General features: G+C 36.4%; 2 protein-coding genes across 2 annotated transcripts in view; both read right to left on the bottom strand.

Moving 5' to 3' along the window:
- LOC308071777 (uncharacterized protein) overlaps positions 1 to 9,094 on the bottom strand; it is a gene marked incomplete at its 5' end in the record, with an annotated part of 40,870 nt that extends 31,776 nt beyond the window's left edge. Inside the window, 15 exons of the mRNA XM_080407709.1 lie at positions 654 to 686; positions 2,006 to 2,047; positions 2,456 to 2,491; positions 2,671 to 2,712; positions 3,060 to 3,095; positions 4,070 to 4,105; positions 4,367 to 4,396; positions 4,695 to 4,736; positions 5,084 to 5,119; positions 5,381 to 5,410; positions 5,709 to 5,750; positions 6,098 to 6,133; positions 7,664 to 7,693; positions 8,625 to 8,666; positions 9,047 to 9,094. Of these exons, the coding sequence (XP_080263835.1) occupies positions 654 to 686; positions 2,006 to 2,047; positions 2,456 to 2,491; positions 2,671 to 2,712; positions 3,060 to 3,095; positions 4,070 to 4,105; positions 4,367 to 4,396; positions 4,695 to 4,736; positions 5,084 to 5,119; positions 5,381 to 5,410; positions 5,709 to 5,750; positions 6,098 to 6,133; positions 7,664 to 7,693; positions 8,625 to 8,666; positions 9,047 to 9,094 (561 nt within the window). The remainder of the gene's footprint in view (positions 1 to 653; positions 687 to 2,005; positions 2,048 to 2,455; positions 2,492 to 2,670; positions 2,713 to 3,059; positions 3,096 to 4,069; positions 4,106 to 4,366; positions 4,397 to 4,694; positions 4,737 to 5,083; positions 5,120 to 5,380; positions 5,411 to 5,708; positions 5,751 to 6,097; positions 6,134 to 7,663; positions 7,694 to 8,624; positions 8,667 to 9,046) is intronic.
- LOC308071560 (reelin domain-containing protein 1-like) overlaps positions 8,446 to 22,539 on the bottom strand; it is a 47,094-nt gene continuing 33,000 nt past the window's right edge. The window contains exons 4-16 of the mRNA XM_080407164.1: positions 20,569 to 20,705; positions 20,184 to 20,275; positions 19,100 to 19,208; positions 18,430 to 18,456; positions 18,045 to 18,083; positions 17,194 to 17,238; positions 15,767 to 15,808; positions 14,232 to 14,273; positions 13,287 to 13,325; positions 12,422 to 12,457; positions 11,310 to 11,348; positions 10,640 to 10,657; positions 8,446 to 10,077 (exon numbers count right to left, since the gene is read on the bottom strand). Of these exons, the coding sequence (XP_080263290.1) occupies positions 10,003 to 10,077; positions 10,640 to 10,657; positions 11,310 to 11,348; positions 12,422 to 12,457; positions 13,287 to 13,325; positions 14,232 to 14,273; positions 15,767 to 15,808; positions 17,194 to 17,238; positions 18,045 to 18,083; positions 18,430 to 18,456; positions 19,100 to 19,208; positions 20,184 to 20,275; positions 20,569 to 20,705 (740 nt within the window). The 3' untranslated portion in view covers positions 8,446 to 10,002. The remainder of the gene's footprint in view (positions 10,078 to 10,639; positions 10,658 to 11,309; positions 11,349 to 12,421; positions 12,458 to 13,286; positions 13,326 to 14,231; positions 14,274 to 15,766; positions 15,809 to 17,193; positions 17,239 to 18,044; positions 18,084 to 18,429; positions 18,457 to 19,099; positions 19,209 to 20,183; positions 20,276 to 20,568; positions 20,706 to 22,539) is intronic.

Here is a 22,539-nt window from a genome sequence, read left to right as displayed (position 1 = left end):
GTATATATTTATATTGATAGAACACAGTATTTGTTAATAAAATAATCTTTTTCTTGTGAAAAATCAGTAAAACTCAAGAGGTGTATGAACATTTTTAAAACAGAGATCATCTAGTACTGTTCTCTTACTAATTTTTAACATTACAGAGATTGTTTCTTTAAACATAGCAGACATCTTTCAGTGGTTTTTAGAGTTCTGACACTGAAAAGTTGTAACAAATACAAATGTAGCTATCTATACCTCACTGCACAAACTGAATGAATTGTTAAGCCAGTCTGTTTCAGGAACTTAAGTGGCAGGCAGTCCTAAAATATTTTCTGACTTTTCATGGGAAAAGTCCACAGACAGGCTGGTGAGATCCAGCCCTGATTTAAGCAGCTGAGAAGTTCTGCACCAGACTTTCTCTATCCAGAATCTAGCCTTAATATCCTATAGAGCTAGTCATTTCACAGACAAAATGCCAGGAAAAAGGGGGGAAAAAAGGACCACCAAACCCCTTGTGATGCTCTTGTGTGTAGGAAGATAGCAAGTTGGAATCTTATAATTGGTAAGATTACATGGATTTGCAGTCTATGAATCTGAAGTTGGTACTAGCTGAGTTAGTAGGAAAACTAATTTTGGATGCACCTTAAAATTGGAGGAAGGACATTTACCTGGTGGCAAGGATTGCTATCATATGAAACACCCTGTTAAAAAACACAAACAAACGAAAAGGTAAATGCCCAAGTTTTCATTTTCTGGCAGTAATTAGCTTTCTTAAAATTTCTTACATGAGAATGAATGGAACAAAAGTCAGCATAACACTTTACAGAAGCTGAGTTTAATTTTATTTAACCTTTTAAGTGTGTACCTTTACCCTCTGCCGCTCCTATACTCACAAGCACCAAGACATGCACACAGATGATCAAAGCAGGACTACTTGTGTGCTACATGCACAGTGAGGTAGGCTGGCAATTGATATCTTTCTGTATCATCCTAGTTCCTCTTGATTCGAAAAGATGAAATGTTTCTTTTTTGTGTGGGTTTTTGGTGGTTGATGTTTTTTTTTTGTTGGTTGGTGTGTTTTGGTTTTTTTTTGACAGTCCTTTTAGTAGTCAACAGTTACTGTTGTGTGAAAATCTACCTCAGAATCTTGCTAGATTCAGCCATCATACATCTTAGGCAAGGCTGCTGCCCAATGCCTTTCATTTCCCTGTTTTGGGTATATTTATTGGCTACATCCACTCTTCATGATGGGATAACAGGATGAGAAACTTTACGCGCAATGCGTTCTACCCTGTTGTCATGCTGTCATTATTAGAGCACAGGTCTTCTGTTGATAAGTCAACCTGTGACACAGTTTTGGTTGTAGCAACACATTCTTCAGTGTTTATCAGTTTCACTGCTGGTAACCGTGTCCTTGTTGTACTGCTTCTTATGATGTTTTCATGCATTTCCATTCATACTTAGTTTATACCAATCCTAATATTTCTGCTAAGAACTTCTGCTAAAATTTTTTATAATTTTACTTCTCTTTCATTCTTGTCGCTTTGACCTGTATATTAATTTGAACATAGGTCTACTGTCACGGTCTCATTCATGATCCTTTCACCTGGGATCTCATCATTGAGGACACCAACTTTACACCATTGTAGGCATACATAAGTTGAAATGGAACCAGGATGAAAACCTACAAATCTAACTATTCCATAGAAGCCACTCTCTGATCCTACCACTTTCTATAGGAACTAAACGGAGCAACATCTGTAAATCACTCCCAACCAAAGATTTTATCTGTTTACTGAGTAGACAGGTGAATCACTGCTGCTGTGTGTAACACTACATGGGAGAAGCCACTTCAGTTTTGTTGCAATGACCAACAACATCAGTCTTTCTAGATCATATCATGTAACAAAGAAAACAAAAGATTCCAAATCACAAACATTATACACTTATTGAAAAGTATGTTACTACTACAAAGAAAGCTGGGTCTGGTTTTCAAATAGTTTGGATAAAGAGGACTTACTTGTCCACAACCACTACTGCCACCTGAATAAGCAGATCCACCCTGATGAAGAAAGAAAAAAAAAAAAAAAAAAAAGAGACTATCTCAGTAATCCAAGTATTACTTTACTCCATATTAAGTACAGAACTAAATTTTGAAAGGCTTTTAGCTGCCTGACTGCTTAAAATGCAGAAGATCAGGTACATCATACTGTGATTTTTCTTGTGAAGTATTGTGTATGTTGAATATTATAGTACATCAAAAAGCTGACACCTACATGCACTCCTATCTGTGTGGGAAAGAGATGCTTCAGTGAGCATGTTGTTCCCAGATCCATATAACAAAAAGTTCACCACTTTTCTAATGAGAACTTTATTGTACTATTTCAAGAAACAAACCACAAGATCCTCAATACGTGTACAGAAACATCACGCACATGTTGTATCCTAAAAGTAACGGACTGATGCTTACCTGGCCATACGAACTGCCACCTTGAGGTTGGTAGCCCTGTAAAAAAGGCAAGAAGCAATTTGTAAACTAAGCAAGCTGTCCTATTCTCAGGAAAAGCCATGAAGCAAATTCAGACACAGGATACAAAAGGAAACACCACTTTGAAAAATCTGCCAGTCGTGCCAGTCACAGAGGGATCAGCAAAGAATTGCCTACAGAACATCCAGTTTGCTTACCTGGCCATAAGAAGTGCTGCTGCCCGAGTAACCTGGCCCACCCTAAGACAAGGACACCGTTTGGTTACTTCCCTTTTGTAAGGGATCCAGCCTGCCCTTAGGAAAAGCAAGCAGCTACCTCCTAGAGCTATGCAGGGCAGTATAAAGAGGCAGACTTCCCCCGGCCCTCGTGATGATGCTGAGAGCAATGATTTCACATTGCTGAGATTCCAGACAAATAAGTAGTACGTGGGCAAATTTTGAGTGTGAGAAAGCACACTTTCAGAGAAAGTGTCCTTTAAAGTTGAAATTCGGAGATACTGAAGGAGTGATGGCTAAGTGTTTTTGCAGTGCCATGGCGCTCTGCTTTCTCAAATGCTGATTCTGACTGGTGACTGGCTGATGCTTACCTGGCTATAGGAACTGCCACCTTGAGGCTGGTAGCCCTGTAGGAAAGGCAAGAAGTCATTTGTAAACTAAGCTGTAGCCTCAGCTCAACCGCAACAGAAATGCCCATTTGCACTAGAAGTTCCTCTGAACTATGTTCTTTTTCCTTTACGGTAATTCAGTGGTACAAACCAAAAATCAAGGACCACTGAACACCACCAAGAAGGAAAAGAAAAATAAACCCCAACCCCCATAGTCCATTTACAAGGCAGGCCCCTACCAAAGAGCTCAATACATTTCAGCAGGAAAGTCTCACCTGGCCATAGGACTGGCTGACTTGGGAACCCTTGAAAAAAAAATAAATAGAAGGTAATTTCCATCTTGACAAGGAGGCTTCTCTAAAGAGCATAATGTTTATGGAGCTACAGCTGCACAAGGGTTTCTCACAAAGGCTCTTCCTGAGCCAAAGGACACAGAGCAGTATGCTAGCATCTGTGCAGCAGGCTGTCCTACTCTCAGCAAAAGCCACGAAGCAAACTGAGACACAGAATACTAAAGGAAACATCACTTTGAAAAATCTGCCAGTCGTGCCAGTCACAGAGGGATCAGCAAAGAATTGCCTACAGAACATCCAGTTTGCTTACCTGGCCATAAGAAGTGCTGCTGCCCGAGTAACCTGGCCCACCCTAAGACAAGGACACCGTTTGGTTACTTCCCTTTTGTAAGGGATCCAGCCTGCCCTTAGGAAAAGCAAGCAGCTACCTCCTAGAGCTATGCAGGGCAGTATAAAGAGGCAGACTTCCCCCGGCCCTCGTGATGATGCTGAGAGCAATGATTTCACATTGCTGAGATTCCAGACAAATAAGTAGTACGTGGGCAAATTTTGAGTGTGAGAAAGCACACTTTCAGAGAAAGTGTCCTTTAAAGTTGAAATTCGGAGATACTGAAGGAGTGATGGCTAAGTGTTTTTGCAGTGCCATGGCGCTCTGCTTTCTCAAATGCTGATTCTGACTGGTGACTGGCTGATGCTTACCTGGCTATAGGAACTGCCACCTTGAGGCTGGTAGCCCTGTAGGAAAGGCAAGAAGTCATTTGTAAACTAAGCTGTAGCCTCAGCTCAACCGCAACAGAAATGCCCATTTGCACTAGAAGTTCCTCTGAACTATGTTCTTTTTCCTTCACGGTAATTCAGTGGTACAAACCAAAAATCAAGGACCACTCAACACCACCAAGAAGGAAAAGAAAAATAAGCCCCAGCCCCCAAAGTCCATTTATTTACATGGCAGGCCCCTACCAAAAAGCTCAATACATTTCAGCAGGAAAGTCTCACCTGGCCATAGGACTGGCTGACTTGGGAACCCTTGAAAAAAAAATAAATAGAAGGTAATTTCCATCTTGACAAGGAGGCTTCTCTAAAGAGCATAATGTTTATGGAGCTACAGCTGCACAAGGGTTTCTCACAAAGGCTCTTCCTGAGCCAAAGGACACAGAGCAGTATGCTAGCATCTGTGCAGCAGGCTGTCCTACTCTCAGCAAAAGCCACGAAGCAAACTGAGACACAGAATACTAAAGGAAACATCACTTTGAAAAATCTGCCAGTCGTGCCAGTCACAGAGGGATCAGCAAAGAATTGCCTACAGAACATCCAGTTTGCTTACCTGGCCATAAGAAGTGCTGCTGCCCGAGTAACCTGGCCCACCCTAAGACAAGGACACCGTTTGGTTACTTCCCTTTTGTAAGGGATCCAGCCTGCCCTTAGGAAAAGCAAGCAGCTACCTCCTAGAGCTATGCAGGGCAGTATAAAGAGGCAGACTTCCCCCGGCCCTCGTGATGATGCTGAGAGCAATGATTTCACATTGCTGAGATTCCAGACAAATAAGTAGTACGTGGGCAAATTTTGAGTGTGAGAAAGCACACTTTCAGAGAAAGTGTCCTTTAAAGTTGAAATTCGGAGATACTGAAGGAGTGATGGCTAAGTGTTTTTGCAGTGCCATGGCGCTCTGCTTTCTCAAATGCTGATTCTGACTGGTGACTGGCTGATGCTTACCTGGCTATAGGAACTGCCACCTTGAGGCTGGTAGCCCTGTAGGAAAGGCAAGAAGTCATTTGTAAACTAAGCTGTAGCCTCAGCTCAACCGCAACAGAAATGCCCATTTGCACTAGAAGTTCCTCTGAACTATGTTCTTTTTCCTTCACGGTAATTCAGTGGTACAAACCAAAAATCAAGGACCACTCAACACCACCAAGAAGGAAAAGAAAAATAAGCCCCAGCCCCCAAAGTCCATTTATTTACATGGCAGGCCCCTACCAAAAAGCTCAATACATTTCAGCAGGAAAGTCTCACCTGGCCATAGGACTGGCTGACTTGGGAACCCTTGAAAAAAAAATAAATAGAAGGTAATTTCCATCTTGACAAGGAGGCTTCTCTAAAGAGCATAATGTTTATGGAGCTACAGCTGCAGAAGGGTTTCTCACAAAGGCTCTTCCTGAGCCAAAGGACACAGAGCAGTATGCTAGCATCTGTGCAGCAGGCTGTCCTACTCTCAGCAAAAGCCACGAAGCAAACTGAGACACAGAATACTAAAGGAAACATCACTTTGAAAAATCTGCTAGTCGTGCCAGTCACAGAGGGATCAGCAAAGAATTGCCTACAGAACATCCAGTTTGCTTACCTGGCCATAAGAAGTGCTGCTGCCCGAGTAACCTGGCCCACCCTAAGACAAGGACACCGTTTGGTTACTTCCCTTTTGTAAGGGATCCAGCCTGCCCTTAGGAAAAGCAAGCAGCTACCTCCTAGAGCTATGCAGGGCAGTATAAAGAGGCAGACTTCCCCCGGCCCTCGTGATGATGCTGAGAGCAATGATTTCACATTGCTGAGATTCCAGATAAATAAGTAGTACGTGGGCAAATTTTGAGTGTGAGAAAGCACACTTTCAGAGAAAGTGTCCTTTAAAGTTCAAATGCAGAGATTCTGAGGGAGTGATGGCTAAGTGTTTTTGCAGTGCCATGGCGCTCTGCTTTCTCAAATGCTGATTCTGACTGGTGACTGGCTGATGCTTACCTGGCTATAGGAACTGCCACCTTGAGGCTGGTAGCCCTGTAAGAAAGGAATTATTGATTCATAATTACTATATTTATGAAGCAGATTTCTCTCTCATGTTTGTTTCTTTGTGGGGAAAAATCCCCTAGAATAAGAGAAACAATGTGCACACTGCTGTTTATCTAGAATTATTTAAATATTTCTTATTCTGGATTAATATCTGATCAGACTGTATTTATCAAACAACAATCATATTCTAGTTTTACAGCCATCTCAGAGAGGACTCTAGCCTTATAAATGTTTTCCAGGACATTGAAGGAATGCAAGATTTCCTTATGGGTTTTTTTTGCCTGCTGTTTCTCAGACACTGGGCTTAGATAGCTAAAGGTAGATGAACACTAAATTCCTGTATTTGTAATTTTGGTGGGCCCCAGTTGCACAATTTCCTTCCTCTGAGGGAAAATAAATGTGAAAAATTATTTGGAAAATTTGAGTTTTAGAAAAAATATAGATTCCTAAAATGGAAACAAACAATGGGGTTAAAAAATAGCAGGCCAAATGAATTATTCACGGGTGCCAGTATGTCCTGAAAATCTATCAGTAATATAAAGTTACTGTGGGTAACTATGAGGTGCTGATGCCATCTGCCTTCAATATAATGACAAAAAATAGCAGATGTTTCATATACATGCAGACCTGTGCCACAGCTGCGTGAGACAGTTATGAAGACAGGGATTACCAAAAAGGATTGGAACTATCTAGTCTATTTCTGCTATTTGACAAAGATTCTGACAAAATTCATAGCTATCTTACAGCTGCTTTTATTCATATAAAAAATGTAAAGGGAGGTAAACATTCATCAGTTGCAGGCTCTAAGACCAAATCTTCCTGCAGCTGAGGACCTGACTCAATATTATTTATTCCTCGAAATTGTTTCTCTGTATTAAGTTCAAACGAGACAGAGAAGAACTGACTAGAAATTTGTCTTGTGCCATGTAAATCAACTGGTACAGGAATAGCACCAAATAGACTATCTGTATGATAAATTTTGAAGTTGCATACTCATGGAAAAGATTAAGTAGTAACAGGAAACTATTCTGCCGGCACATACCAATTAAAAACACACCTGTCATTTTCACAACTAAAGTTTTGAAATTGATTTAGTTTACTATTTCTTTTTAAAGAACTCAACAGAAATTTAAAAAAGTAATTATAAAAACTGCTGCCATTTACAGTGCCATGGCACTCTGCTTTCTCAAATGCTGATTCTGACTGGTGACTGGCTGATGCTTACCTGGCTATAGGAACTGCCACCTTGAGGCTGGTAGCCCTGTAGGAAAGGCAAGAAGTCATTTGTAAACTAAGCTGTAGCCTCAGCTCAACCGCAACAGAAATGCCCATTTGCACTAGAAGTTCCTCTGAACTATGTTCTTTTTCCTTCACGGTAATTCAGTGGTACAAACCAAAAATCAAGGACCACTGAACACCACCAAGAAGGAAAAGAAAAATAAACCCCAACCCCCATAGTCCATTTACAAGGCAGGCCCTTACCAAAAAGCTCAATACATTTCAGCAGGAAAGTCTCACCTGGCCATAGGACTGGCTGACTTGGGAACCCTTGAAAAAAATAGAAGGTAATTTCCATCTTGACAAGGAGGCTTCTCTAAAGAGCATAATGTTTATGGAGCTACAGCTGCACAAGGGTTTCTCACAAAGGCTCTTCCTGAGCCAAAGGACACAGAGCAGTATGCTAGCATCTGTGCAGCAGGCTGTCCTACTCTCAGCAAAAGCCATGAAGTAAGTGGAGACACAAACTGTCAGCCATGGTCATGTTGAGTATTTGTGAGGCTGAGTACTGGCTTCCCTGTGTTCTTGAATTCATACCTACCCTTGTGCAGCATTTCTAGTTGCATGTAATGATACAGAGAATATTTAGAGATATTTGCCTTTATTTTCCCCCCTCCCCAAAGAGGAGGAAGTCCAATGAGCATTCATACATGAATTCATGCTATAAATATTTCATGTGTTACTCAGCAACAGTTTATATTACAATTATGTTAGTATATGTTAAATTCATGCAGTTGTTTTCCACAGAAGTAGCTTTATCTTGCACAAAGGTCCACAGTCATGATTTTCTATCCTTTTTAATATGGATAATCAACTATCCTTCACAGCTTTTGGAAATTTGCGATGTAATATACATGGGGACTGTATCTACCTGTACGGGATTTATGGTGTGATACTGAGCCTAGAATCACTTCCTCTCAGTGCCATGACTTTTGTTCACCTTTTAGAGGATGTATTGTGTGGAATAGTTATTTCACTTCAACCAGTCACACATGGAAATACATTTATGAGCATTCCAAAGAAAAATATTGGAACACCAATATCAGATGACAACTTCATGAACAAAAATCAGAGAAACAGAAATATGTGCACCCTGTGAAATACATTTAAATATGTAGGAAACAAATTATTTCCAAGTTCTGATGGCCCTGTTTTAGTGAAGTCTACAGGAATATCTCTAGTTCTTTTTAAGTTTACTTACCTGAACAGAAGTACTGCTGCTGCTTTGCTGTCTTTGTCCACTCTACACAGGAACAAACAAAAAAAAAGTTTTTAAGGGAACTGCTTATGTACTGAGACATTTAAAAAAGAACTCTATCTTATGCCTACTAGACACTATGAAAGCCAGAGAGTTCCTTACGCACTTTCTTAGTTTATTTATGCCATCTCCATGTGCTACAATGTTCAATACTTCAATATATAAGGATCCTTCATAAATAAATTGCTAAAAGTATTTCAAGTGAATTTAAATATTTCTGTCCTTCAAATGTATCACACAAATTGCCATTGAACTTATATATATTTATATTCATATTATGACCATTTTTTCAGGAATAAGCACAACAAACTTTTGACAAAGGCTTTGTCAAAACAAAACCTGAAAAGCTACAGTTACAATTTAACCAAAGGAGAAGTCACTGCAGAAAATCTTTCAGTTCCCATGAAGTACATGGCTTATGAGAGCAATCAAATATTCTTCTTATATATATATATATATACACACACATTGAAAATATTTAACCTGTGTAATCAAAACACTATACTAAATTCAGAAGTGAAACAACAAGGAAATCTTATTCCTTTCTCTGCCAGCCTTCATCACTAGTTATGGAAGAATGTAACTGAAAGCAATGATTTTCAAAAGACAATTTTCAGCTGGGGTAACCCGTTACTGATCTTTCAATGAAAGTGAGAATTTGCGGTCACCATCTGAAGGACTATCATATGAAGGAAGCAAAGCCTAAACTGTGGAGTGGTAGGTAGGTTAAAATTGCAATGGACCCAGAAAAAAATATGCCTGAGTGATATTCATAATACTTTACAAAAATGCTTTTAATGAGATTGGGTTGCAATCAACTTTCCAAGTGCCTGGCTATCAAGAAGTAATGTTATAAATACAACAGCAAACAGAAATTGACCTAAGCACTAACTAACAGGATTATTTTTAAAATTTAAGAAATAATGCTGAAGTTGTTTCCATTAAAAAAATACTGTTTAAATGAACAAGGAACTGTGCAGGTTATGCGTATTTGATTTAATATCAAATAACATTCAAGCTTAAGTTCTAGAATTGCATCCTCCTTCCTGAGTGGACTGAGGTGGTTAATGCCTGCAAATTTTGAGAGCACTATGGAATTAGCATATAGAGGTTTTCAGATTTTATGACTGTAGAAAAAACAGCTGCACTGGTCTTTAATCGGCAACCAAGTAGGATGTCCACTTTGCTGTAACCACAGAAACACCCTACGACACTGCTGCAGTTTGTGGATATCTAAGATATCCATAAATTATCTTTAAATTATCCATATTTATTTATTCCCAAAGAGATGAACCATTATTTAGTTTACTGAGACAGGGCTTCAGGTAAAACTCAAGTATAATGGAGAAAGAATGTCTACCTGTATTATGATCCTAGTAGCAGAACTTCCCAAACTCTGGAAGAAAGAATGAAAACAAAAAAAAAAAACCACAACAGAGAACATTTAATTTGACTTGTTTAAATGCAACACATTTAGCAAGTTGTTCTGTTTTTCTTGGGAGAACAAAGGGAAAGGTGGTACGTGTGGTGTACTAAGTATCAAATTATTAACATCCAGCTTTAAACTAGTTTATCATCACCTCTGAAAGTTTGGGGAGGCAGTCCAACCCTACTGAATAATTTTCTACACTTGCATCTGCTTCTATTGCAGCTTACATGAAGAGCAGCAGAGTACAGGCTGTGCCCTTTTTGCACTGCCAGCCAACTTGGCTTTTCCAAATATGGTGAGCGAAGCTAAGAAATCATCATCCCTCCAACTCATCTCACTGCTACCTGCACTGGACATATATCAGCACACATATTAATTTAATTCCTGATCCAGTCATTTGTTTGCTGAATTATGGGGCATGAGAGACAAATGTAAGAAGGTAGTACACGCCATCCTGAAGGCAACTGGCTTGACCCCATAAAAACTATGTTGCTATGCTAGAAATTGTAAGAAAAATAAGTACACTTACCTGGGGGTAGGTATGACGCTGCAAATGAAACAAAACAATCTTTAATTATTTTGTCAAGGGATTGTTCAAACAGAATACTTCAGCAGAAAAAGGGCCCTGTCTTTTCAATGCAGTACACAACCAAATGTGAAAAAGACATGGGAAGGATAGCAGAGAACAAATACATCTTAATCTTCATTCAGGTTAGAACAACAACATGTTTGATTAGAAACTAGACATCAGAGAAACGTATATATCAAATGTTATGTCATACAAACTCACTTAAACTACCCTAAGGCTAAGCTTATTTTTGACTGACTAGGAGTTCCATATAAGCAGTGTGGAAATGTAGTAGTTTAAAATGATAAAGGAAATTAATTTACAGAAGAAAATTGCGATAGAAACAGAAAATCAAAAGTATTCAGGAACATAAACACTGTGTGCATTGAGAGACCTGGAAGCTGCACCTAATCCAAATATCTCTCCAAGTACTAACAGCAGTCTTAGAATCATGAGATTTGTAGTTATCTTACTACTGGCTTTGCCTGAAGATAATTATGCACCTAGGGTAAACCTTGCCCACCAAAGAGTTGTCTCTGTGTACCAGGAATCTTTCCGACAAATTAAGCATGCAGATATTTGAAAGATATTTAAGTCAAAATTCTGAGCATTGTAGAGAAAAGCCGCTTACCACAGGTGGAAAAGGGTTGCTGTTGGCAATGACCACTACCTATAGAGAAATCAGAGAAAGCAGTTTACTCATCATAGCGTTTATTTAAATAGTTAAATACATTAGAAAAATTAATAATACAGAATTTTCTAAATTTAGAGACTGATAATAATGCTCTGAATAATAATTTCTATAAAATACCATTTTTATAGAAAATTTTAATGCACACTACCAAGCAAAGAAAAATATGTATGTATACATGGTTTACAAAAGAGTCTAAGTAGGTAAAAGACTTGCTTCTAGTCACACAATGACTCAGCTGTAAAGGCAGAAGCAGGATTTCATATATTGTACCATATCCACTGGCCTATATTGTGTGTCCTTTTTGATCTTCAACTTTCCAACCAAAACTGGAAGATCAATTTATTTTCTTTTTATTCAGTATCATGCCAAAAAGAGGCTTAATATTGAATTAATTCAAAAAAGTTAAGCCAAAGTCGTGTGTCCCCCCGCTCCTTTTTTTTTTTTTTTTTTTTTATATGGAAACCAGTTTGTATTATCCAGTGGTGTAAAAAGCAAGAGAAGATTCGGTGCTATCAAAAGTAAAGAACTGTAGTATAAACCAGGGAGAAGTATGACATTTTAAAAATGAATGGGTACACTTGGTGTTTACTGAACACACCACAGTATTAGGCCCAAGTTTCCTGGGGACAGAATTGAGAGGAAGGGTCCACGTAAATATTATAAGTCAAATTCAACAGTAATACAAATACTACTGATTTCACTTTGAGTCATACTCACTCTCCAGCCCCATCTGAATAATAATTATATCATCTATATCCTTAAAAATCTTAATCACAATCACTATCCTAACTTTTTTAAAACAAATCCCCATAAACATTTTTTTTTATTTTATATACAGTTAAGTCAACTATCAACAAAAGCCACCACAGCACAGCTAGCTAGTATAAGGCATCTAAGAACCAAACTGATTCAAATCATATGAATCAATCTGGGTTAAAAACTTTAGAAGTCTTAACCGGTAAAAGGAACTGTAGTACCACTGAAATAAAGAGTCATGCCAAGTTATGAGAATAATTTTTTCCCCTTTGAACTGAAAAGAGAGTGCTTACCTTCTTAGTGGAATCTGAACTGCTTGAAGGGACAGACTGTAAAGAATAAAGAATCTTTGGTTAAGTAAATGCATGCCAAATTAACTACAGCACTATTTTCCACAAGAACATTATAGCTAATAAATACTCAAGAGTACCAAACAAAAGATTCTAAATAAAATTATTAGTGTACTGGCAATTAATAAATGAACAACTGAAATCAACTGGTTTAATTTTTTTTTTCTACAAACTCCAATTATTTTTCTAGTTTTACACAGCACTGTATAAAAGCAGCAAATGTTTTCTCTAACATAAGATTGGAAATTGTTTATAAAAAAACTAATCTATTGGTAAAAAAAGTTAATCTCTTCTATCTTCATCAAAAAAGAAACCAATCCAAACTGCAGAACCCACCCCCTCAAAACTAAAGGCCTTATCATTGAAATATTTACTGCAATAAATGGGATGCACCGGAAGAATAGAAAGGTGTTAAATGAAGTTTAAAATAATGTGCAGCAGTTTTCCATTTCATCAACCCACATGTATAATTGCACAGGCAAAAGCCACAAAAATATTTTTAATTCTTAGTAATTATCCAAAAAAAGTACTGACTTTTGGAAAATCACAACAAAAGTAACGGGTGTTCATTTACAGAATATAATCGAGTTTCTGTGCAAAGCAGAAGTAACAAAATTCTAACATCCACTAAACACGTGACTCATCTGTTGAAGTTATTTCCAAATATGATTATTACTTAACCATTTGAAGACAGTCTTCCTTCATCCCCTTCCATGATTTTTATTATTGTTTGGTAAAATTTGGGCATAACTGCTTAGTTTCTGAGTAGCTTAGGAAACTGAAAACTTGTTGGAAAGCACATAGTTACCTTGCCATAAATAAGGCCACTGCTGGATGAGGATGCACTCTGAAATAAAAACATAAATCAGGTATTTATTTATATAGTGATTTGTTAATTATATCTAGAAGTCATTGCTTTTTTCCCTGGAGGATGTATACTACAAATCAAACTGATTTCATCCATACTTAAATAAATGTAGGGCAATAGTAAAGTATACATACTGAACTTGCTTAAAAGTAAATGAAGTGAAAGTTTTCCAACTTTTTTTTTACTATAGTCATAAGATTAATGTTGCTCTATCACAAATACAGTTTACAGTTACATATTAAACAAAATTTAAATTATTTAATATTTAGAAATTAATAAAATTAATGATGTATTTGAAGTTAAGCATACGGTTAAGCAGTTTCTTGGCTAGGGTTTGAGATCCCAACAAACATTAGAGGGTATGTTGTCTTTCTGATAACATTTTTAAAATCATGAAAGCAAGTATAGAATGTAAGTATGTTAGATTTCAAAATATATCTGTTTTCAGGTGAAAATTAAATAAATGAGATTGACAATAGAAATTTCTCTACTAACTAAAGGATTATTGGATTAATACACAAAGATAGTAAAGAAACCCAAATAATATTGTACAATATGCAACATCCAAAGTTAATTACTCCAACAGATAAAAAGCATTATACAGTAAGAATGCTGACATTTTAGTAGGCTAATAAATTAGGCGTTTATAATAGGTGGTGAGTAGCCCCTATAACATAAATTATTATGCTTCAAGGAAGTGACAATGTAACACCTTTTAATTTTGGGGTTTAATCTGAGAATACCACCTTGGACTACTACCATTTTCCTTAATATATTTAGGAAGAATAATATAGCTCTGCAGAAGAGAACCAAATGCAGTTTGCACTAAGGAGATGAGCTAACACAGTAGTAGACAATCAGTAAATACATGTATAACCAGCTTACATCTTTACAGGCGTTTTGGCTATATGCATCAGCAGCACCTCCCTAAGAAGAAAATGAAACCAGTTATTTCTCTTCTATAATTGCTTAAGAAGAAAAGGTATACTTTAGTCACCCTCAATTCTGACCAATCCTTATGTAGGGTATGTAAAGAATAGATGACAAGGAGAGTATTGTTCTCTCCACTATTAATGCATGAACACCCATGTGTGAATGTAAGAGCCAGGCACATTAGCCCTTTGAATATTAGTGATTATCTAGTGGCACTCATGAAACATCCTAAACCAGGCACTGTCACGACATTATTTTAAAAGAAATAAATTATAAAGATTTAATACAATGCTTGTTACTCAAACTTATTATGTATGTAACAAGTATGTACACATATATGTAAAAATCAGGAGACAGAAACTGGAAAGAAACAAAAAATTAACACCTTCTTGATTTACGGTCAATCAAATATAAAATAACAGCATCCAGCATAAATAGTAACAGGTCCCTTTTTAAAGTAAATCTCCCTTATTACTATTAATACAATCAATAGTCTCCCCCAAAACTGTAATTTTGTTGCTCTTTGCAAAAACCCAATAGACATTGTGATGAATTTTACATTCTACAAGTACTGAAGACATAAATATTTTACATTTTTGGAAACATTGTTCCTCTTGGTGCTGACTCATCGCCATTTTTCTACTTTGAAGTGGCAACTGATAGAGCTTAGCAATAGAACTACATGACTAACTCTTTTTTTTTTTTTTAATTGCTATACTGTGGAAAACAAACAAAACCCCTGTCATTGACACAGAAAGAGTAAACTTGACTGTTTCATTTATCATTCATGGCTTTTTTCTCATTTTTTATACTAAGTAAATGTTTAAGCATAATAACTTTGTGTTAAAAAAATAAAAATCTTATCTTGTAAATGCTGAAAGGAAACCAAAATATTTATATATAATTGACATAAATCTGCAAGTATTTCAGTCCACACAGTCACCATCTTGATAAAAATGCTTCAGCTATGTATTCAGCACCACATGAGAGCACTTTTCTATCTTTCACCTATTTCTGGATGACTGGCTTGGTGTGTCTAGGATTCATAATTTCACAAGTCTCCCTGCTGCATGAAAAGAATGAAAAACTGAAGTAGCCTTAGTTATTGTAGACATCTGTGTGATTACTTCTGGGGGAGGAACAACTTAGAACATGTAGACCAATTTGTGCCAGTCTTGTTTTGGGTAGAAGGGGAGAATAGACAACCTGTATAATGAGTGTAATGCTGGTGCAACAGATAACCCCTTACGGTCCTTTTTTCATTATTCTATTATCTACATGTTTCTATTTAATTTTTAAACATCTCTGTTTGCCAGCTACTTCAGATCATTGAATAAACTGTAATACTAATCTAGCTTTCTCTTCTTTATTTTCTATTTGTAACGGACACTCCCCACATGAACACGTACATAAATAATGCAATTGAAGGCTAGGAGTTACTATAATTATGTAGGGGACAAACAAATACATGTAAGAAAAGTACTTACAGGGCCACATCCATTCCTGCTTATTGTATAAACTACTCCACTCTGAAATTAAAACAGAAGTCAAATATTTCCATGTAAAATAAAAAAAAGGTGGGGGGTGGGGTGGGAGTGGGGTGTGTAGGAAAAAAAAAGCCCTGCTGTTTATGGCATGAAAAGCTGTGCAACTGACAACATGTATGTGCAAATATGGAATAAGCAAGAACAGAGTTTACCAGTTCACTGGCAACTGGCTGTAACAATTCCAATTTAGTATGAGACATTAGTCATCACCTGGATTTCATATAACTTTGTCATTGGTCATGTGACCTTTCAAAATCCACAAATTGTTTTACTAAATGGTCTGTATATTAAAAAAAACCCAATAACTTCAGGTAGTTACGTGACAAGATAATCAACTCAAGTCTTCAAAAAGAGTATGTATTGCATATGAAAGAAATACAATGAAGAAAATCAGTATTTAGTATATATATCAAAATAATTGCTATGTCTCAGGATCTGGTAATTCCACTTACAAGCAGTGAAAATTGAACAAATGGAATATTACCAGATAATTCACTAACGAACACAATCATTAGTAAAGTAGTAAAGAAATATATCCTTGAGAAGCTCTATTCAAGAAACTGGAGACATACCAGAAAGCATCTGACAGTTCAAGTGCAAACAGGTGTATTACAGTGATGGAGATAATAGAAGAAAACTTAAGCATGTATTTCTGTGATTAAAGGAGTGAAAGTGATCAATGAGAATACAGACATACATACCACAGAAGTTTTAAAAAGCTAACTAGGCAGTGAAATACCCAAATTTTTGAACTGCAAATATAATCGGGTGTTAAAAGTGATACAGATGTTATACTGGCACTTTAATATATGCATGAATATCTGGTGAAATTTGAAGAAATTTTGCAAGTTTTAATGGAGAAGACAGTGACACACAAGTATAGTTAGCCCTTTTTTCTTGATTATAAAAAAGAAAAATAGTCTAATGAATTAATAAGTACAGCTTCATTCTCATGCCAGTTGTCTCAAACTATAAAACCAATGGTTTGTGACTGTATTTGCATGCACATCTGAACACATAGGTAGGAATCCTCTAGGAAGATGGAAGGAATTTTATTGTTTTTCCTCAAAAGGGTCAAGTTACTGCTTGACAAAAATGCTTAATGCATGAAATCAGAGGTGGTGAAGCATTTTGGAGGTAAGAATACTGAGCAAGCTACTGAGTTCAACAGAGTGTAGGTAGTTGAACCTAGTCCAGGTACTGAACATACAGTTTACTGGATGAAAAACCCTGGCATTCTGTGTTAACTAGCAAAGATGATATTTCAGTACTGTATTAAATCACCTCAGTACCGTGTAGCTACAGAATTTTAGTTGTTCAAGGTTACTAGAGGGAAAAGTGCAAATGTTGGAAGCTGGAACTCTTACCTGACTGCCCGAATAGCTGTTCTGAGAGGAACCAGAAGGTCCAACCTGTAAAGAAAGAAAAATGCTATTTATTATTTTGCAGAAAAATTATTTTTATATAAGTGATTTTTAGGAAAGAATTATCTACTTGGTGGGACAAGGAAGAACACATGAAGTAGTTTTCTGTGACTTCATTCTACCAACTGATATTATGAAAATTATTTCAGAGATGTTTAAAGCCAAATAATCAAAACTATACTAAAGCAGCTGGTGTAAATTAACATAATTCTGCTGCTTGCACCCTTTTTTATCTGGCCTTATACACTTGATGTCCATCATTGAGGAAGAGACTTCACTGTCAAGATCATTAAAAAGTATATAAAAACTTTTTACTGATATGACTGTGTAATCACTTGACATTATAAATGTAGGGCATATTTTCTGGGAGAAAAGAAAGAAGAAAAAGAGGCTTCTTCACTGAGCTGTAGGTGATAGTTTTCAGAAAAAAATAATAAAGTTAAATCTTATATCTAGATCATAATTTGCAAAAGGCAAGGTTTCAGATTTGTTGAAGTAAGTGATCTTGAAAAGTAAGCCAGCACTATGACTAAAAAGGGAAGACTGAAAAAAGAAAACTTCGGTTAGAAATTACTGCAGATTAGCGAGCGACAACCTGCAGGAGGAAATGGTAACAAGGCTGACAACCATTTAGAGAGTTTGGGATTTTAATCAATCAAAGTAAATTGTCAAAAAAAGAAAAATAAACGGAGTGACAAGAGGGATAAAGGTGTTACTAGAAGCAGCTTTTGACTAGGTCTTGAGGTCTTGGCCAATTAGCACTATGGCAATGTCTTTGGAGAAAGAATACTTACCATGATGCATCGGCCTTGTGTTGTGTAAGTCCCTCCATGCTGCAAGAAAGTACAGGTTCCAGTTACTGTTTATTGACTGGTGTATAAATACCAGACTATTTTAAACAGGAAGTCGACTGAATTCACATTCATGGTCTGAGTGAGGAAGTGTTTCCTTGCTTACAGTACCTTACACATTGAGAACTGATGTTCACTAATAAAAAATAAAAACACCTTCAAAACCGCATGCAAAATTGGCAGCATAAATGAGCTCTTGCTAGGAAAGTTTCTTGAATGGTACCACATAATCTTCATGCTACAACCATGAAAAAAGTGGACCAGTAGTACAGGAATTTTAAATCTGAGGTAACCAAAATTTGGGAAATTGAAGAAAAATTGCTCTTACCTTGTTACATTCTAGTTCTATCATAAGCTGTGGAAAAAAAAAAAAAAAAAGAGGAAACATTTGCAAATTATTTACTGGAAAAAAACCACCCTGATTTATTATAGGAAACAGGAAATACCTCTGGTAAAGCAAGGGATAGAAGACAGGTATTCACTCTTGGTTAGATCACAAGGTAACGTAAATCAGTGTTGCTACAGTCAAGAACCAATATGGTAGATTTGAACATACTTTCTTTAATTTAGCTGCCTATCATATTTCAGATGTTTCATATAAGCATAATTCTTGACCAAAAAATAAACAAATGCATTTCTAAGAATATGCTACGCAGCTATAGTTCCCAGGGACTGGGGCAGCAGTTAAGAATAGCACAGTTACATGAGAATTACAGTAAAGTTCTTATGACCAGTTTTATTTGTCTTTATGATATGGATTGTTTTGATAACTAATTATTAGTTTCCTTATTTCTGTGGGGGAGAAATAATATTTATTTTATTTTTTCATCAATTTAGAAAGAGGACTAGATACTTAAATTAAAAGCTTTGAAAATATCTAATGATTTTGGCCACCTTAGTTAATGAATACATGACAACAAATGTATGTCTTGTATCAAGTCAAAGATTTTTTAATTTATTGTATTAATTTTTAGTATGCCAATACACTCAAAACATACCTTCCTTTTACTTTTTCCTGTCCCATTAACTGATGGAGAATGTGTAGGTGTGAGAGTTTTGCTTTGAATTCCAACCCAAAATTTCTCCAAATCTTGAACAACAGTTGCACTGGAAAGAAAATAAAATAATTATTATTTTTCTATCAAAATATTTCAGTATAAAATACTAATAAACTCTCCTTCCCCCCTACTCCCAGCCAAGAAAATCCACTCTGTTTTGGTTTTAAGGGTATACAGTACAAGTTTGAAAAGAACATCATCATTTCACAGAACACTTTTCCAGTTACTGTATTGTCATCCAACATCAATTTGAAGATAAATAAAATAGGTGCTGAGGAGGGGCAGAAAAGGAATGGACTCTATGAAGGAGCACTGACTGCAGTGGAGAGTATCAGCTCAAATGTCCATAAAAATTGTCACACCTCTTTCCTGCTTCAAAAAATCTGTATCTATGGTTGCGAATTGATTTTCATAGCATTAATGAGTGGAAGTGATTGTGGTTTTAATTTGTGTTCTTTCGCCCCTTTCTGTATTCCTCAAGATTTAATGCAACAAGGCCAAATGCCCCTATTGTAAATCTACACTTCAAACAATATCAAGCTATCAAATATTTAGATGCTTTCCAATTACATCAAACATGCATATTGTTAGAGCAGATGCTATTTTTACAAGCTTCAGATCTGCAAGAAAAGTCACCTTAAGCATAGGATAAAATGAAAAAAGTTGAAATTGAATAGCATTGGAACTTCACTTATTCAGGGAACTAGTTAAATTCATATTGTTGCTCTTATAATTAAAGTGATCAAAGTGTAAAAACTGTTTACTCAAAGATCCATTAATAACACTGTGCTTAATGAAATTATTTACATATATTAACATCCGTAGGACAGTGTTTACCTTTTATAATTATACCTTGTAATGGAAATCATGTTACTTAATGGACACAGTGGAAAGTTACGACAAACTATGAAAAAAACTATGATTATGGCAAGTCAAGAACATCAGAAATAGCAACACAAATGCATTTCAAAATAATCCATAGAAATCAAATTTCAAGGCAAAAAAAAGTTAAACAATTATTTACATAAATTGAAGATCTTTAACATCATGTGGAGCAATCCATGTTGTTGTAACTTTCTGTTTCACATCTGAATTTGCTTGACTTACTGCAGAATTCTGCAATTAAAGAGAAATACATATAATTATATAAGATGCAAAAGTGACTTTTACCTTTATTATGAGGAACTGTCTCTACTACAACAGGTAACACTGATGTCCTCCTAAAAAGTGCCAGGTAGCTTCTACATTAGATTCATATCACATATACATGTATTTCTTGAGAAAGTCTAAATTTTTAAACTCTACTGATGGAACAACTTTGCCATATAAAAAATGCTCACTACTTCTATGAAGTTTGATAAAAGTACTTAAAGGAAATCAAGCTTAAGTAAGTAAGACTGAACACATACCGTCATGTTATGACATTCCAAGGCTTTAGTGTTTGGATCTGTAATTTTAAAAGTACCAACAGGAACATCTCCATCTATTTCTCGAGCTTGTAGATTAAATCCTTTAAAACCAACACCCTGAAGTGCTTCTAGAGTCACTGTGAAAACAGACATTTTGAGAAATTTAAGTTTCATACACAATGAAAACCTCTTAGAAGTCTAACAACTAATTTCCCTCGCCCCAAAGCACAAGCCTACATGTACAGGAATTACTTAAAACCTTGTACAATTTTTAAAAATGTGATTATTACAGATTTTATTAATTTTCAGGGGAATGGTAATAATGGAAAAGGAAGAAATTTGGAGAGGCATTTCTATGTAAAGAAACATAAAGATATGATTTACTGACGATTTTAAAAGTAATACTCCTTTATCAAATGACTACAACTTTCTTAATCTTATTTGCTTCCCATGCACACTAATAACATTGGCCAATGGCCCTGCTGACCAAAAGGTTATTTACTTTCTGTCTAATCAGCCCTACAAAATCAAAATAGCTAGGGGTGAGAGAGAACTGCATTTCTTTCTACCTCTGTTTCAAAAGAAAAGATTAACTTTTGCCTAAGGCTACATTGCAGAACCTTTTGTGTGTGTGTGTGTGTATGTTACAACTGGAAAAAGATAAACTAGACAGTTTGACTCTCATGTTCTATATTAAATGCAAAAAATTGATAGTTGTGAACTACCCAATTTTATGCAAATTTTGTTACTGAAGGAGCTCACAAAAATATGGCAGAGAGCAGTTTCATGTTTTGTGTATCCAAATTAAAGTTAAATTTCAAGGGGCACAATCAAATTTGTTATGATCTATCAAAAACTTGGTCTGCTAATGCCAATATTGGGCACCTTCACAAATAACATCAGAACAATGGTTTACGCCCAAAGATATGCGTAGTCATTAAAAATAAGGAGTGATAAACTCAGAATGACACAGAAGTCAAGGCAAGGACCAATTAGACTTTGATAATTTAGTGTTTCCAAACAGCTGCATAATTAGTCTTCCAATTTGTCATCAACTTGCAGTTCTAATTCACCGTTTTTTTATAGGTCTCACAGGAAGGATGACATCCAGCGTTTGAATGCAGTGTTAAATCAAGCACAGATGTGTTACAGCACACACTGTAAGTGCGCTGGCACATGCCATGCACTGCAACATACTCAATGGAAGGGCAACTTAATACAGCTCCCTGAGAACAGGTACCTGATGCTTACAATTTGAAGCAATAGAAAACTAGTGCCATCCATCATTTTGCTGGCATTACTGTTTTAAAAATATCTATCAGTAATCAAACAGCTCTCCCATCCTCAAAGGAGCTACCCACAGATGTTTTTCCAAGAATGGTAGGTATACTAGGACTCTAACGCTTCTCCATTCTTCTCCCTACATATCACTCTCTGTGGAAGCACATCCATGCCACTAGGTTCAGGTAAAACAGAATCCCAGCTAGACAGTAGCTACTTAGTGAATAATGCTCCTTTTCAGCCACTGAGATCAACAAAGGACATGTGATTCGTTACAACCCACTAAATACTTCCTCGCTGCTTCTAGCAAATGGCTAGAAAAAGAAGCATTCACAAGCCACTTAAAGTGTGACAACACCATGAGATGGCATCACAGTGTGGAGAAACAAGGCTGTCAAGGTGTTCCATCCAGCAAGCAATTTGGATTAGGAAAACAAAAAGGTGGTTTAAGCCACCATAGCTCCACCTCCTGCAATCTGATAAAATCTGGGATGCAGCTCTTAGAAGGATGACTCAAAATGTCTCACTCTTGAGCTGTCTTATACTTCATCCTGAATTTTTATTTTCCTTTAAGTTGATGGCATGTGAATGTCTAATGACTAGGATCCCTTTGTATTGCAGAGGCCTGGTACAACAGCAAACACTCAAATACAAAGTTAAAAAGCAACTAGTTATTAGTCCAGTTTAGCC

This window comes from Falco punctatus (genome assembly GCF_963210335.1).
Source record: "Falco punctatus genome assembly, chromosome: 11".
Lineage (NCBI taxonomy): Eukaryota > Metazoa > Chordata > Aves > Falconiformes > Falconidae > Falco > Falco punctatus.
This window is presented reverse-complemented; position numbering and strand designations above follow the sequence as displayed.